Source organism: Pararge aegeria, chromosome 5 (genome assembly GCF_905163445.1).
Source record: "Pararge aegeria chromosome 5, ilParAegt1.1, whole genome shotgun sequence".
NCBI classification, from domain to species: domain Eukaryota; kingdom Metazoa; phylum Arthropoda; class Insecta; order Lepidoptera; family Nymphalidae; genus Pararge; species Pararge aegeria.
Window position 1 is genome coordinate 19,695,163 of NC_053184.1, and position 17,039 is coordinate 19,712,201.

The window sequence follows — 17,039 nt, forward strand, 5'->3', positions numbered from 1 at the left end:
AGCATAGACAAAAAGACGCAAATTATGCACAGACTAAAAACTTAATAAAAAGTACTCTGTGATCAATGATGATCTGAAATCTGTCTCAAATAGTCCAATGGGAATATACTTACCTACCTATAATATTTCTGGAATACTGAGAATGACATGGCAAGTTAGAAATATTATAGTCTTATAACAAAAAATCTCCAATCTGTGCTAAATTTAAAAGCTATCTTTGGATCATGATATAAAATATCATACATGTTTCAAAATATGATGTTTTCAAACTAAGACTTATTTATTGAAATGCAGTTATGATGTCATGATTTTTATGCAAATACAAAATGTAACACAAAATCTTGAATTTAAAGGGGTGTGAAGATTTTTGTATTGACGGTGGCCTATGACCAGCCGCCATTTTGTTTTTTTTCAAAATCTTTGTCGCACAAAAAAACCTTTATAAATCGCTAAAGCATAGTTAAAAATAACAAAACATCATAAGTAATTTTGTGTTTAAAGTCCCAGGTTCAAAGATTTTTGATGCCTCATGTCAGAGATTTATTAATGAAAATGTATTGCATTCAGTTCATCTTCAAGCTACTATTAGAACTGTAGTAGGATAGCGAAAAGGCCACGAAAAGATGCAAATAAACATACTATACAAATATCACTTTATTAATTTACTTTATAAACTATGACAATGTGAACTTATCGTTTTTCAACCTCGCAATTCACTTCATAACCCATCTAAAAGAACGACCCAACCCGCCAAGAAGAAAACCCAATTTCCCGCCAAAACTCATAGCGTCCAGGTAGAATCCAAGCAATTTGATTGGTTCCCGCCGTTATGCGTCTACCGGCGTTAACCAATCGGAGAATGACAACCAATCGGAGAATGACAACCGATCGTCTCGTTCAAAATAAGATTAAATTAAAAAAAATAACAAAGAAGTGGAAATTATAATGCTATTTAAATTTAAATCCTAACAATCGACCGTCCTGACAACGTGTGCGCCCTCGCACATGTCGCCAGGAGGCATCCTAACAATCGGAACTTGGCCAGTTGTTTCAATCTTGACATAATTTTAACAATTGAGTACCAAAATATGTTATAAACATCCATTATCATCTTACTATATATTTACATATACATTGGAGTTTAATATAACTAACAAAACAACCACAACCATCAATATTTTAGTAAATAATATAGGTAAAGATTATTTTCTAGACCTATTAATACCTATATAATTATATAATAATAATATTATTCATACTACTTCATAAACATTATATAAATTTACTTGATAAGAAAAACAACGATCGATAAATGTTTTTCATCATATATGTATTCATTATATTTGGGATCCGAACGATCAATTAATCGAATAACCCATTACGACTCATCCCCTGAACGATCGATTTATCAGGGGAAACCCTACAGACATGCCAACAAGACGATCGATTTACTTGTGGCAGTCAGTGGGCAACATACTCTCTCTCTATTTAAGTTCCAGGACACGATCCGATCGATTCTCGTGCCTGGCTCTAGTGTTTTTGCTGTATCAGGGCACGATCCGATCGATTCTCGTGCCTGATTCCAGCTACATCAAGACACGATCCGATCGATTCTCGTGTCTAATCTGCAACAATAGAAAAATGGTTGTCTGTAGTTTTATGCATCAAGCGCTTATAAAACACACAAAACAAAACTTGAACATAAAACATTGTAAACTAAAACCAAATAGAACCAACTCTTATCCAAATTTTTTTTTTTTTTTTTGCTATATTTTAATCAATCCTCATTATAAGTTACTACTGGTATCCGAACCATTCACCTCAAAGGCATAAGCAATATGTATTCATAGCATCATACACGATTGAGTTATCTTAATAAGTTAACCCTTTTGCATAAAGCCGTTTGTTCTTTCATCATCATTTCATCTTTAACCCCTTGACGCAAACATTGACGACACAGTTCTCATCAGCGCCTTTGGAAACAGCATTGAGACATTACCTCTGATGGTGTCCTACCGGCCGGCGCGGGCGGTCGTTATCTGGATGGTGTTATTCAGTCCCCACTGAATATTTCCAGAATGTTAATCCTAATAATTTCCCAATTCTTTACACCATATTTCGCCGTCATTGCCTCTAAGGAGTCGAGAATGGTAAGATTGTACCCCTGTACCTACTTTGCCATTCAACCTTCCTACTGCGATAAGGTTATGCTTTGTGCCCCTATTCAAGCAAAATAGAGTTAATGTGTGAGAAGTGAAATGGTTACCTTCGTCACTCATAATACTGCCTTCTAGAGCTCTTATCCAATTTAAGAGGTTGTTATTGCTATCGGGCTTAGTAAAACAAAACTTTGTGCAATCCTCTACAAAAACGAGCATGTGCCAATTTGACTTTACGAAGGGCACATGAATGTTAAGAAATGGCATATATGCTTTAGCAATAGGGTGGGGAAGACCTTCATACCGCTTTGAATGCTTTTAACACATGCTTACCTACGGGGTTTCTTTTATCTGACTTAAGGTAACGAAACAACTTATTATCTTTTATTAATAAGTTATCTTTTAAGCCCTGTTAAGGTCCTACACAGCTCTGTAGTCTGTACCAAGCTGCAGTGTATGCAGCCAATCCTCACTATTAATTGACCTAACCGAAACAATCTGACCCTAAGATTATATTTATCATTCACTGAAAGACAGCCGGTGCTAGTCAAATGGTATCATGATTGTATTGACCATATGAAAGACAAACGAAGTTAGGTGTATACTAAGCACTGAAATAGGGACTTGGTAGTAGACCCTGAAGTCAAATCGAGTGAAAACAAACAAGCTTAGCCTGTGAGTCGAGCTATCACATCGTCTAGGATGGGCATAGAATAGTTCCCCTTAACTCTAATTAATTTTAGCAATATAATCATAGTGGTAATCGACGCACATTCTCAATAAGCTATCCTTTTAACGTAGACTCAATCATACTAGAATACTCTACAAGCTATTCCAGCATTAAAACATTTATTTTACCTTGACACGTACTTCTTCTCTCTCACGGTGTGACAACCTATCTTATTTACATGTTCTTAAGTATTCTTAGTTAGTTAGTTAGTTATAGTTCTTAGTTATGTACGATTGAGTATATATTAGTTTAATATATATTTTTTTTTATTATATCATTCTTACTTGTGCAATTTTGTTTATGTATTTGTATTTAGCTAATTGAATGTAGGTTTATAATAATTTTACACCACCACCAGATTTTTTTTTCTTTATTACTTTTATAAGTGAATATAAATAGACAAATGTTGAGAAAAAGAAAATTTTCTAAAATCGAAAAGGTGACGCAGATATATTCAGTAGATATATCGAGGTTTGCCTACATTTTCAACTATAAAGTTAGTTTTATGTTTGTTGGAAGCTTTTTGTTGCACTTAGTCAAACTCGATTTATACAAAAAAATATTTTGGTATAATATTTATTTCAAAAGTTGGTTAAAATAGCTTATATCTTGTGTAGTGTCGTTGAAGTCTCTCTTTATTAAAAAACTAAATACTATTGGCTAAGTAATCACGGAATCAAAGAAACTATTAAGTCTACGAAACTTGGAAAGGAAGCCGCATTTATTTTTCTATGCAACACAACGTAGAACCAGTGGCGGTACTACCATACAAGCCGAAACGATGATATTAATTTTTAAATAACTCATTATATTTTAAAATCTCTTTTTGTTTTTTTTTTTTTTTGTCTTGGACGTCCGTGTGTCTGTATGTGCGGATCCCGTATCTTGTGGTCACGATAACTAGCGAAATACTTCACTTATAGAGTTGGTTTTTTTTCATAGGCATCATAGGTATTTTGAGTAATAAAAGCCTATTACTGTTTACGGTATAATTAGATGTAGTTGAATTATTATTTACAAATAATCTCAATTTTATTGTAATGAATAAGATTATGAGGCGTGGACTTTTGGATTTTAAAACTATTGTATTCTACTTCCGTCTTTGTATTTCTATTGTTCTTTTATTTTCCTAGATAAATAAACATTTAAGGTCGATAGAAGAGAGTACATTGGCTGTTTAACTCAATATCAACTCTATATCCATCGTGGTCGCGTTAGTACAACCTAGATCTTTACGTCTACAAATAGAGTTAAAAAAAATACTACAAATTATTGTACAAAAATCTCAATGACCACTAGTAAATAAAAAATAAATAAATAAATAACAAATTATTACTAAAAGGTGTGAAGCACCTTTTACCTACCTACTTTTATATAATTTTTCCTTTATGCACACTAAAGACACTCACATTACATTTGACTTTACATTTGATTATAGATTTTAGTTTTTCATGTTTATTAGTGTCATACTTTTTGATTTTGTTTATTATTTACCTCTTAGATGATTTTGTATTTCATGATGTCCTTCCGGGGTTAATAAAGCTTATGTTAATGTAAAAATATCTTTCGTTTGTTTATATATTATATTCTATGTTATTGTCCTTTTTTTTTTTTTTGATTATTTTGTTATTGTTTAGTCGTGAAGATTCAGTGACGACCAAGACAACGGGGCTGGCTGAAAACCAGTGCTGCGCTTTTTAGTATGCAGTTATACTGAGCCAGCTCCTTTATCACACATTTTTTTTCTTTTTTTATTCTTTAACAAATTTATGTAACATTTTTCTTCTTTCTTTCTTTAATTGAAGACGCAAAAGAATGTTTCTAACGATCGAGCAACTCTTACATTCTCTGCTTATCTATTCCTGGTATTTATAACTGACACGCTTCTATTTTAAATCAAAATTATCTTAAATAACCATAATCATAGGTGGTTTGATGTTTTTACTACAACGTCTACTCGTTTTGCCCTGCACAAAAAAGAACTACCTGAAATCCAGCAAGGTTCGCAACAAGGGAACTGTTATACTGACATGTCAACTTTCAGAGCGATAGAAACCACCACAAATAAAATATTGCATGGTCGGCTTACCCTCAAGACTTTTTCTTACGATGCCGTTTCCCTTAAAATAATGTTCAAGTCTTGCCCTTACCGATACTGCGCCATGGATCTCTACCACTCATGCCGTACTAATTCCAATCAAAGATTCTTGTATCAAAAGTGACATCTTCCTGCCGATATACATGAACTGGAGCTTAGTTGCAACTTTAGAAACGATAATATGGGGCTGTTTCGTGTATGGCTGATCTTTGAGGATAGATATAGATCTTTTAGCAAATTGCCAAATATAACTTTACATAGAACACGAGCGTATACTCCATTAACACTAATTCTTTAATAATTTTACATTGCCGAATCCCCGTAATAAAGACGGTATATACTCGTAGTCATGAGCCACACCTAACTCCTTAACTAAGGATTCCTTCACCAGCCTAATCTCACTGCCGAAAACGACAACTGTTTGACGTGACGTGCCGTTTATTTGCCCATTTTTCATTAATTTTCAAATAAATAGAGAGAGGGAATTCTTTTCCTGAGACAAATAGTTTTGGTACGAGTTCTTGCTGCTTATCAAAAATTGCAATAACTAATTAGGAACGAAATGCTAGAGCACCGGATTTTAAACTCCTTTCACTGATATCATGAATAACTGCACGCCTATCAACTATATCGCTTTTCATAAAATTAATTTTCTATAGGTATTATAACTGCTCTTCCTTTTAAGTATATCCCTTAAAGCCTGGCCCTAATTTTGCTAACAAGGAAAACATTTACTAATTTCTCTTGCCATTTCGGCCAGGTAACAAAACTGAATTTAGGTCTTCCTACCATATTTTGTCAAGGCCTTGGAGTTTCTTTATAGCAAAATGAGTGACAGTTTTATTTATTTTTTTCCAACCGTATACATAAGCAAAATCATTGTTTTTTTTTTTTTTTTTTTTAAGCCAAACATCTATCCTTAGGTTTGGTGGAAGGAGTCGAAATTGAAACTATATTTGGGTTCAACTGTTTGGAAAGAACTTCAGTACCTACACGGTTGAGACGTCAAACTGTCCTTAAGACATTTCAAATCATTTCTTAGAATCGGAAAGACGACGTGACCTTTTATCATATCTCGCGACGCCACGACGCGCCGCCCGGCAGGATGCACTGCGCCGGCCCCAGCCTCTGCCCGCCGCGCCGCCCAGCAGGATGCACTGCGCCGGCCCGTCTCTGCCCGCCGCGCCGCCCAGCAGGATGCACTGCGCCGGCCCGTCTCTGCCCGCCGCGCCGCCCAGCTGGATGCACTGCGCCGGCCCGTCTCTGCCCGCCGCGCCGCCCAGCAGGATGCACTGCGCCGGCCCGTCTCTGCCCGCCGCGCCGCCCAGCAGGATGCACTGCGCCGGCCCGTCTCTGCCCGCCGCGCCGCCCAGCAGGATGCACTGCGCCGGCCCGTCTCTGCCCGCCGCGCCGCCCAGCAGGATGCACTGCGCCGGCCCGTCTCTGCCCGCCGCGCCGCCCAGCAGGATGCACTGCGCCGGCCCGTCTCTGCCCGCCGCGCCGCCCAGCAGGATGCACTGCGCCGGCCCGTCTCTGCCCGCCGCGCCGCCCAGCAGGATGCACTGCGCCGGCCCGTCTCTGCCCGCCGCGCCGCCCAGCAGGATGCACTGCGCCGGCCCGTCTCTGCCCGCCGCGCCGCCCAGCAGGATGCACTGCGCCGGCCCGTCTCTGCCCGCCGCGCCGCCCAGCAGGATGCACTGCGCCGGCCCGTCTCTGCCCGCCGCGCCGCCCAGCAGGATGCACTGCGCCGGCCCGTCTCTGCCCGCCGCGCCGCCCAGCAGGATGCACTGCGCCGGCCCGTCTCTGCCCGCCGCGCCGCCCAGCAGGATGCACTGCGCCGGCCCGTCTCTGCCCGCCGCGCCGCCCAGCAGGATGCACTGCGCCGGCCCGTCTCTGCCCGCCGCGCCGCCCAGCAGGATGCACTGCGCCGGCCCGTCTCTGCCCGCCGCGCCGCCCAGCAGGATGCACTGCGCCGGCCCGTCTCTGCCCGCCGCGCCGCCCAGCAGGATGCACTGCGCCGGCCCGTCTCTGCCCGCCGCGCCGCCCAGCAGGATGCACTGCGCCGGCCCGTCTCTGCCCGCCGCGCCGCCCAGCAGGATGCACTGCGCCGGCCCGTCTCTGCCCGCCGCGCCGCCCAGCAGGATGCACTGCGCCGGCCCGTCTCTGCCCGCCGCGCCGCCCAGCAGGATGCACTGCGCCGGCCCGTCTCTGCCCGCCGCGCCGCCCAGCAGGATGCACTGCGCCGGCCCGTCTCTGCCCGCCGCGCCGCCCAGCAGGATGCACTGCGCCGGCCCGTCTCTGCCCGCCGCGCCGCCCAGCAGGATGCACTGCGCCGGCCCGTCTCTGCCCGCCGCGCCGCCCAGCAGGATGCACTGCGCCGGCCCGTCTCTGCCCGCCGCGCCGCCCAGCAGGATGCACTGCGCCGGCCCGTCTCTGCCCGCCGCGCCGCCCGGCAGGATGCACTGCGCCGGCCCCAGCCTCTGCCCGCCGCGCCGCCCAGCAGGATGCACTGCGCCGGCCCGTCTCTGCCCGCCGCGCCGCCCAGCAGGATGCACTGCGCCGGCCCGTCTCTGCCCGCCGCGCCGCCCAGCAGGATGCACTGCGCCGGCCCGTCTCTGCCCGCCGCGCCGCCCAGCAGGATGCACTGCGCCGGCCCGTCTCTGCCCGCCGCGCCGCCCAGCAGGATGCACTGCGCCGGCCCGTCTCTGCCCGCCGCGCCGCCCAGCAGGATGCACTGCGCCGGCCCGTCTCTGCCCGCCGCGCCGCCCAGCAGGATGCACTGCGCCGGCCCGTCTCTGCCCGCCGCGCCGCCCAGCAGGATGCACTGCGCCGGCCCGTCTCTGCCCGCCGCGCCGCCCAGCAGGATGCACTGCGCCGGCCCGTCTCTGCCCGCCGCGCCGCCCAGCAGGATGCACTGCGCCGGCCCGTCTCTGCCCGCCGCGCCGCCCAGCTGTTCTCAGGACACGTGGTCGCTGCGTTGACTGCGACTTGAATGTTGACGCGGAGTAGCCCGATGCGAAGTAATAGATGGCGCGGTGTAGCGGCTGCGACTTCTATTGTTGCTCTCGCTCTTGCAGTAACAGCTTCTCCTAAATCTTCACCCGCTCACGGCTTGGCTCTAGCTCCCAACTCTGGACCCGAGAAGGGCTGCGTGCACATAGCCAGCTACGGCTCCGCTCCGTCACTGGGCTCCGGCCTCGATGTTCCACGGGTAGGGTCAGATACAAGAAAACAAAGTTTAAGTTTGAATTTAAAAATAAATAAACTGTACAAGGGGTGTAGACAAATACAAACAAACAAATAAATAGAAATTTAAAAAAAAGAATTCTATTCGATTGTTTTTGTTTTTTTTGTAAGATCTAGAAGCATGTCACAAATTCTCAAATTCACCGTTACGTAGAAAGTGACTATAAATATTAAATTTTTATCATATTTGCGATAGCCCGAATGCCATAGTTGCAATGCCATGCCAAGTTAAACCTACCTTTGGTACATTTGAAAATAATATCTATCGGAAAAATAATATCAAATCCAAAGCTCAGTAATTTATAGTATTTTATTTTTATATAACCTACAATATGAGTAGGTAAATAAATATACCGTTACAAATGAAATTAAAACACACTCAAAAAATATTGCAAAATAGGCACTTAGTCCGTGCATACCTACTCAATTAAGTTAACAACACAAAATATTAATCCTAAATGTGATTATGAGTTACCATCAGCAACATTTCGCGCAGAAGCGCTAAATATTATTACAAATTAATTAAACAGCTAAAAAAATTATATAACTGGGCGTGTACTTACGCGTTGAACTGTAACGCGGTCTTGTCACTTCTGAATTATTAGAACTGTAGTAGGATAGCGAAAAGGCCACGAAAAGATGCAAATAAACATACTATACAAATATCACTTTATTAATTTACTTTATAAACTATGACAATGTGAACTTATCGTTTTTCAACCTCGCAATTCACTTCATAACCCATCTAAAAGAACGACCCAACCCGCCAAGAAGAAAACCCAATTTCCCGCCAAAACTCATAGCGTCCAGGTAGAATCCAAGCAATTTGATTGGTTCCCGCCGTTATGCGTCTACCGGCGTTAACCAATCGGAGAATGACAACCGATCGTCTCGTTCAAAATAAGATTAAATTAAAAAAAATAACAAAGAAGTGGAAATTATAATGCTATTTAAATTTAAATCCTAACACTACTTACAAGAATTATCTAAGATCCTTTAATTTATCTATAATATTTAGTTTAAAAATCAATTTGTTTTACTTTTTTTAATCAAGCCAATGACACATAAACGTAACACTCTAGGCTTACCTACGTGTCTTCTTTTTACCACCACCATATGGAAGAAAGATATGGGAAGGCTACTAATCTTCAAACCCCAAAATTGAAAATAAGATTGTAAACTGGATGCAGAAACTCGATTCTCACGGTCATATTCGGTCTCGAAGAAATATTTTTGGATTGGCCTAAGCTGGGAAATAAAAGAAAACGCCTTTGCTCGGAGCTACCGCCTTCAAAACGACATTTTTCAAAAACTATTGCACTTAGAAATTTGGTTCTTCCTTTAAAAATTTAAACAGATTAATGTGGTAGAGTCACTACAAGCAGAGAAACTTGTCGTTTCAAAAGCGGTGGTAGAAAAAGGATGCCTACTTGAAATAATTGAATATTGAAATAATTATTTAGGTAAAAAATCCATGGTGACAAGTTATTTTTTTTTAGCACAAACATCGATGATTAAGTTTGCCATAACTGTAGAGACAGGCGCTGTCTATTCTTCTATACTAATAACGTAAAGAGGAAAGATTTTTCTGCTTTTTTGTTTGCTTGTTTGTACCGAATATGGTCAGAAAGTACTGGAATGATTTAAACCATTTATTCACCAACAAAATAAAAGAACGTATCAGGAAGTAATTTTTTTTTCAAAAAAGTTGGACATCCTTAAAAAAATGCAATAATGTAATACACAGTAGGAAAATTTCGCCTATAAATTTCATTACTTGGCGCTGAGAAACTATTGGTGATACATAAAAATAATGTACTACATGAATTAAGTACCTACTCGTCATTACTTACAAAAAGTTTATATGTGCCTGAACTATTGGTCACATCAATATCAGCTATCGTGATATAAAATGTTATTAGATCGCCGGTAAACACAAAAACGGGTTACATTAATAGTATGCAGTATTCCTATTCCAATCAATAGTTTTAAGTTTTATCAACAAGGATATTTTTATAGCTTTAAAATACTTTTTAATTCATTCTAATCAGAAATATAATTTTATTTCATTCTAATCAAAGAATTAAGAAAATACAGAAACCGTGTACACGACTAATATTGAAGCATCAAAAACCCCTTTAGAATGGTTTCTCGAAAAAACGGTTAGTCAGTGCATAACGCTTAGCAGATAAGAATATAAATAACTTACCCTTTAATTTTCTAAGCGTTCACCATAAAACGTAAAAATCGGAATAAGTTTGTGAGCTAGCAACATTCCGCGAGTGTAAAGTAAGACGTGCGCGAGGCGTTCTCTCTGTTTTTGGACCCATTGCACTGCATACAATAATGGTTGAATGAGGACTCTGTATGTTATTAATTCAATGGTCCCATTACAGGGCAGTTAGGATACGGGCCTCTCAGACTGAGAAGAGTTGGGCCGTAATCCACCATATTGGCGAAGTGCGGATTAATAGACTACACACACGTTTAGTGCAGGTTTCCTCACGATGTTTACTTTCAGCGTTAAATCAAGTGATTCTTAAGTAATTGCTGTAATTAAAAAAACCAACTCCTATAACTTTAAAAAGTGAGATGAACGTGCCGGGTATCGAACCCAAAAGGGAAACCGATGCACGTCCAGCCTGCCAGTAACTCTTGCAGAAGTTCAGACGTTATTTAAATTTTGCAAGAAAGTAGATACAATTTACTCGAAACACAAGACTAATTTTTATTCTAATCCCAGATGAAATCGACAATGTTTCAAGATAAAGTGATGAAACTGTAAGAGCATTAGTTAAACCAACTGTATCGCGATTTCAGCATCCGAATCGCATCGTGCGTCATCTTACCTTCAACTTTGTGTACATTTCTGCGTGCTGCACTCTAGACTCTAGTTGAAGGAAGTTGTTTGAGAGCACGGGTCGTTGCACCGTTATGGCGGGGAAGCAAAACCACTGCGCCGCCTGAAGCGCAGCCATTGTGGTGTGGCCGTGGGACACGCATGCGCGGCAACGTTTGTTCGGCGCGAAAGACAAACCAACGTGCGTTAAAAACCGACATGTTTATTTATTGAAAACTTAAAAAAAAAACAATATTATTTTTTATTACAGAATTTTTAATAAATTAATAGTGATTGTGATAATTGTTTGTTAATTTTCCGAAGATGAAGTATAAGGTATGACTCAAAATAATTTTTATTATTTATAATTAAATTAAATAGGTACTATGTTATTTTATAGCAACAGCAAAAGTTAAGGGCTGACTGCGCAGCATCGATATTTTTTTTTTAATTTTCAGGTAGTTTTTGCGTTCTTAACAGAAACAATTTATTTTTAAATTAGGTACCTACTTACCTATTATTTTTGATAAAATTTATGTAGCATTAAAAATAACTAAGATAAATATATCTTAACTCTTAGAGATAAGGTAGGTATCCGTTAAACCTTGACGGTGCGTTTTGAAGCACGTAAAATCATAACAGGAACGAGCTATGTCGTTTTTATCTGCATTTGTCGTATTTAATAATTACTTACGTCCTTCTTCGAAACTGGTGGAAAAAAGCCGAAATCAATGTCATTGTAGTTTAACAAAGGTTAGATTTAAGAGTATTATCTAGGAAAGTTTACTCGCTTATTTATGAGGGTAGGTTTATAAATTTGAGTTCTACTTAGCAACATTATTATTCGGTAATCCCATAACATTACCAAAGGAAGGATCTGTCGATCGAAAAGTATTATATCCTGAGGAGGTTTAATTACTTCTAGCAAAGAAAGTGCTGCATTTCTGTACGCAAACAGTACAGGTTAGCAACCGTAAAGAACCACGTGTAACTGTTCTCATGCAGGTCACTTCTTCAAGAAAAAAAAAAGGATCTAGGTACTTTTTACTAATTTACTTCATAAGCTAGCCGCTAGGGAGGTCGACAAAAGCATGTTGCCAAAATCTTAGATGAAGTCTAAACGGTTCGAGAAATGTTAATACGTAAATGCAATGGATATCACAAAAAACATCAACCCAGTACGTAGTTTGATATTTTTTGACTTAAAAAAATACTCAATCGAAGGTAACGAAAAATAGGACCTATACTCATGTAGTTATTTACTTATCCGACGCGAATCGGCTAACCAACAACCAACGGCCAGCGGGGCTAAACCAGGCAGGAGACAAAAATTATATCCCCCGATTATATACCTTATCGATATAATTAACGTGTCCACCTGCTAAAGCACGGGAACATGGAATAGGAGAAGTTTACCCCCGTTTATTATTATTAGGATATTATTATCACTTAAGCGCCAGTGCTCTGAGAGTTGATAAAGCTGTGGGATGAGATAATTTTTTATCCTTTCCTTTTTTATCCAGGAGATAATTTTTGTTTTTTTAATTTGTTTTACCAACAACTTAACAATTCAAAAAAACAATTTAAACTAGCTTATATTGTATGAAGACAAAGTAAATCTACGTACAGGTAAACACCGCATGCAATAAAAAGTGTTAAACTAGCTTACAACTACACAAACAAGATGGAAGTGTATCCAGTGTAGGAAGGTATAAATTAGGCAATGTATAAAATTTCATTCAGGACATCGAACGACATATTTGAAAGATGTAGTACTGCTATTTTATGTTACCATAAAAAGCTAACATTAACTAACTATTTAACATTAATAAAAAGTAAATTAAACGAACAAAATAACATGATTAAATACAAGCATTATTAGCATGAAATAAAGAAATAGTAAACATTCAAATAGGACACTGATAAGATTCATTTCATGTATATAAATTAAATTATTAGTAATTCGATTGATCTCCCTAATTCCCATGCTAGCCGTGCAGGAAGAAATCGGTATAGGTGCGTAAATAACAATCAAAAATAATAATAAGCAAGAATGCACATTTTTATAAATCGACAAATGATACTTTTGAATATCCCCAGCCTGAGATACTTCATTAAGCATTATTTATATACAGAAACATTATATGTCGTAATCTATATATATAAAAATTAATTGCTTTTCGTTAGTCTCACTAAAACTCGAGAACGTATGGACCGATTTGGCTCATTTAGGTCTTGAAATATTCGTGGAAGTCTAGGGAAGGTTTAAACGGTGAGAAAAATAGTAATATATTTAAAATTATTCCGTACGTGTGTCTGTCACCTAGCTACTCGTATGCAGTTGGACCGATTTTTATGAAATTTTGTTTGTTTGTTCCAATGGGTTACATGTTGGTTTAAAAACACAAATGGCGGTAAAAAAAGCCAAGACTTGTCTGCCGGATCTACTAGTCATCGATACATAATTGAAGCCGTTGATTGTACCTACAATAGTAAAAAAAAAAAACAAAATTCAAAATTCATTTATTTCAAGTAGGCCTAATATAAGCACTTTTGAAACGTCAAGTCTGTTGTCTGTTTGTAGTGATTCTACCACCGGTTCGGAAGGCAGATTCTACCGAGAAGAAGCCGGCAAGAAACTCAGCAGTTGCTCTTTTCCAACATCAACAATTTACATTTTACATTTTAACATTCATTTTTCTATCTTGACGGCCGATTGGCGCAGTTTGCAGCGACCCTGCTTTCTGAGTCCAAGGCCGTGGGTTCGATTCCCACAACTGGAAAATGTTTGTGTGATGAGCATGAATGTTTTTCAGTGTCTGGGTGTTTATATGTATATTATAAGTATTTATGTATATTATTAATAAAAAATATTCATCAGTCATCTTAGTACCCATAACACAAGCTACGCTTAAATTGGGGCTAGATGGCGATGTGTGTATTGTCGTAGTATATTTATTTATTTATTTATCTTGTGAGAGCTGAAAGCGGAGCCGGATGCTTCCAAGCAACCTTGTCTGCCATAATACCCGTTCCACCGATATTTACGAGTGTTGGTAATGTTTTTGGGTGTTGCATACAACGTTTATTAAGATGGTGTTGCAAAGTTGCGAATTATTCGATTGCATTGTATAAACAACGTTGATCGATGTCTGTGTTGTGTACAATTCGGAAGGGTCTAATTTTACTCTCATCCTCCCACAACGCCCCCTGATATCTTAATCCGTATTTTTTTTTATTCCAATACAAGTTAGTCCTTGAGTGCAATCTCACCTGATAGTAAGTGATGGTGCACTTTAAGATGGTAGCGGGTTAACCTGTTAGGAAGCCCCCTAATCGGTTTCTACGCGACACTAAATCGCTTAGCGGCACATCTTTGTCGGTAGGCTGATAACTAGCCACGGCCAAAGCCTCCCACCAGACAAGAAATTCAGAAATTATAAATTCCCAAATTGCTCTTGCCGTGAATCGAAACCGGGACCGCCTACTTAAATTCACAGCGCTCACCGTCGCGCCAGGGGAAATAAGAGCGTAATGTTCAATCTTTATTAAATAAAAATACAAGAATAATAAATATACTATGACAATACAAACATCGCCATCTACTTCGCCCCAAAAGTAAGAATAGCTTATGTTATGGGTACTAACATTACTGATTAAATTAAATTAAGGGATAGTCTCAATTAGTTCAAATGTGCTAAAAAGGGTGTTTTCAAAGCACTTATCTTTAAAATGGTGTAAATTTTTGCTTGGAAAAAAAAAGATATTATCTTATATCTTTAAACGAGCAATTCTTGTATATATATCATTGGAATCTCGGAATCGGCTCCAACGATTTTCATGAAATTTAGTATACAGGGGGTTTCGGGGGCGATAAATCGTTTATTAGCGTGTTTGCCGAAAATAAACGATTTGGTGCAGACGAAGTCGCACGGGTCAGCTAGTTAAGACCTTAAATTAGTTCATCTCGCTGGTCATAATATGATTTAAGTACTTATTAATTTGCTACATCTGAAACATCTGTGTTCCGTACGCTGCTCTCTGATGATAGGACCTACCATACATTGTTCGGACAATTCATTCGGATGTCAGGCAATTTCTCTGTTTAGAAAGGCATCTTCTCTCGTCGGAAAAATGGTTATAAATCATAAAATAACAGTGCTGCTCCAACGCAGCTAAGTATCTAGGCATTAACGTTTGATATTATATATAGCAAGAAGAGAATAACAAGAAGCATGTAGATATAGGTAGGTAAAATAATTGAAATAAATTTTGGGCCTCACAGGGGTATCGAACCTTGGACTTCGTAATCTAGCATTCTAACTGTAAGATCAACGAGGTTTAAAAGTATTACGCAATTAAATTCACGAATGCTATGTTATAATAATATTGATAACATACGAATTAACAATGGAGGTAGATACAAGTTACAATAATACTTATTGTAAGAATTCGGGAATGTTTTTCTGTATTGTGTCGACGCGACGGTGGTTTTGCAATAAAGGTGAGAACGACTATACGTCATGTCTACAAGCTTTCAGGAAGAAATTATTTAAAAAATAAGTAATATTTTGTGAATAGGTGTTTTAGAAAAAAAACATTTCAGACTCATGATCATTTCAACCCATGACCGACCGACTACGGGGCACTGGTCTCCTCCCACAATGAGAAGGGGTTAAGTCCGGATTGGTAGATCTCACACGCAGTTGAGAGCATTATGTAGGTTTCCTTACTCTCAGACATGTAGGTTTCCTTCACCGTTGAAGCAACATGGTGGACTACGGCCTGAACTCTTCTCACTCTGAGGGAAGACCCGTGCCCTGTTGTGGGCCGGTAATGGATTGAATAATAATACTTTTTTTTAATAATAATCATTTATTTGCAAAAAACATGTGAAATTATAAATGTTACAAAAATTATACGGAACAATGTTTACCCCATTTAAATGCATGCAAATCTTAACTTAAAAATAATTAATAACTTTCAGAATTAGATTAATTACAATTAATTTACTATGTACTCATCTACGGAATAATAACATTTTTCAATAAGATATTGTTATTATTTGTGTTTCAGCTTGTATGTATTTAAATAGTTATGTTTTAGTTTATTTTGACAGATACATATGACAGATTTTCAAATGATAGCAAATTCATTATTAAATTAATTAATTAATAAAATTGAATACAAATCATAAAAAATATATAAAGTATAAATGTTTAATATAATATATTCGTTATTAATATGTCAGTAAATTTTATGTCAAATAGTAAAATCATTATAAAATATTAATTAGAATAAAATTACATTCAATAAATTATAAAGTCTATTAAAAAAAAATCACTTGATGATGATGAAACGAAATTAACAGGGCTAAAATTATGTTGTCCTTTTTACAATAATAGGCTACTTTTATATAATGGTGTTGTAGGGCTTGCGGGGTTTCAGACTTAGGAAAACAGCGGTGGTTTCACGAAGATAACTTTATTGGTTAAAGTGAGAGTACACGTGACAAGAGAGAGAAAGAAGTACAGGGAGAGCGGTGTAGTTAGGCAATCGCGCGTGGCACAATGTGCACTAACAGAACCGTACCTATTAGACAGGATCGAGGGTGTTCAGCTGAGAGCCGAAGCGCCGTCAATGCAATATCTGATTCTGTGATCCGATGAAAACCTAAATGTTAGACAAGGTCTTATACATTTGGAGTTGTACAGTCGATAGCGTGATCTTAAAATCACTACTAACGCCATCCAACGGTATATTTGGGATTGAATTGTAGCCTTTGGTTGTTACAATGGTGGTTTTGTGTGGTTTTATGTATACAGCAGAACTCGCACCAGTGTCCTCCTTTTGGCGTAAATGTTTTAATAGATAAATACAAAAAACATGGGCTTATCATTAAGTAGCCTTGTTGCGAAAGGACAGCATAAATGAATAGTAAGTACTGAATAGTCACAATTTAATTGC

At 39.2% G+C, this 17,039-nt stretch overlaps 1 protein-coding gene across 1 annotated transcript in view; it reads left to right on the plus strand.

Moving 5' to 3' along the window:
* Positions 1-11,126: 11,126 nt before the first annotated feature.
* LOC120623675 (neprilysin-4-like) overlaps positions 11,127-17,039 on the plus strand; it is a 77,387-nt gene continuing 71,474 nt past the window's right edge. The window contains exon 1 of the mRNA XM_039889845.1: positions 11,127-11,408. Coding sequence (XP_039745779.1) covers positions 11,397-11,408 — 12 coding nt within the window. The 5' untranslated portion in view covers positions 11,127-11,396. The remainder of the gene's footprint in view (positions 11,409-17,039) is intronic.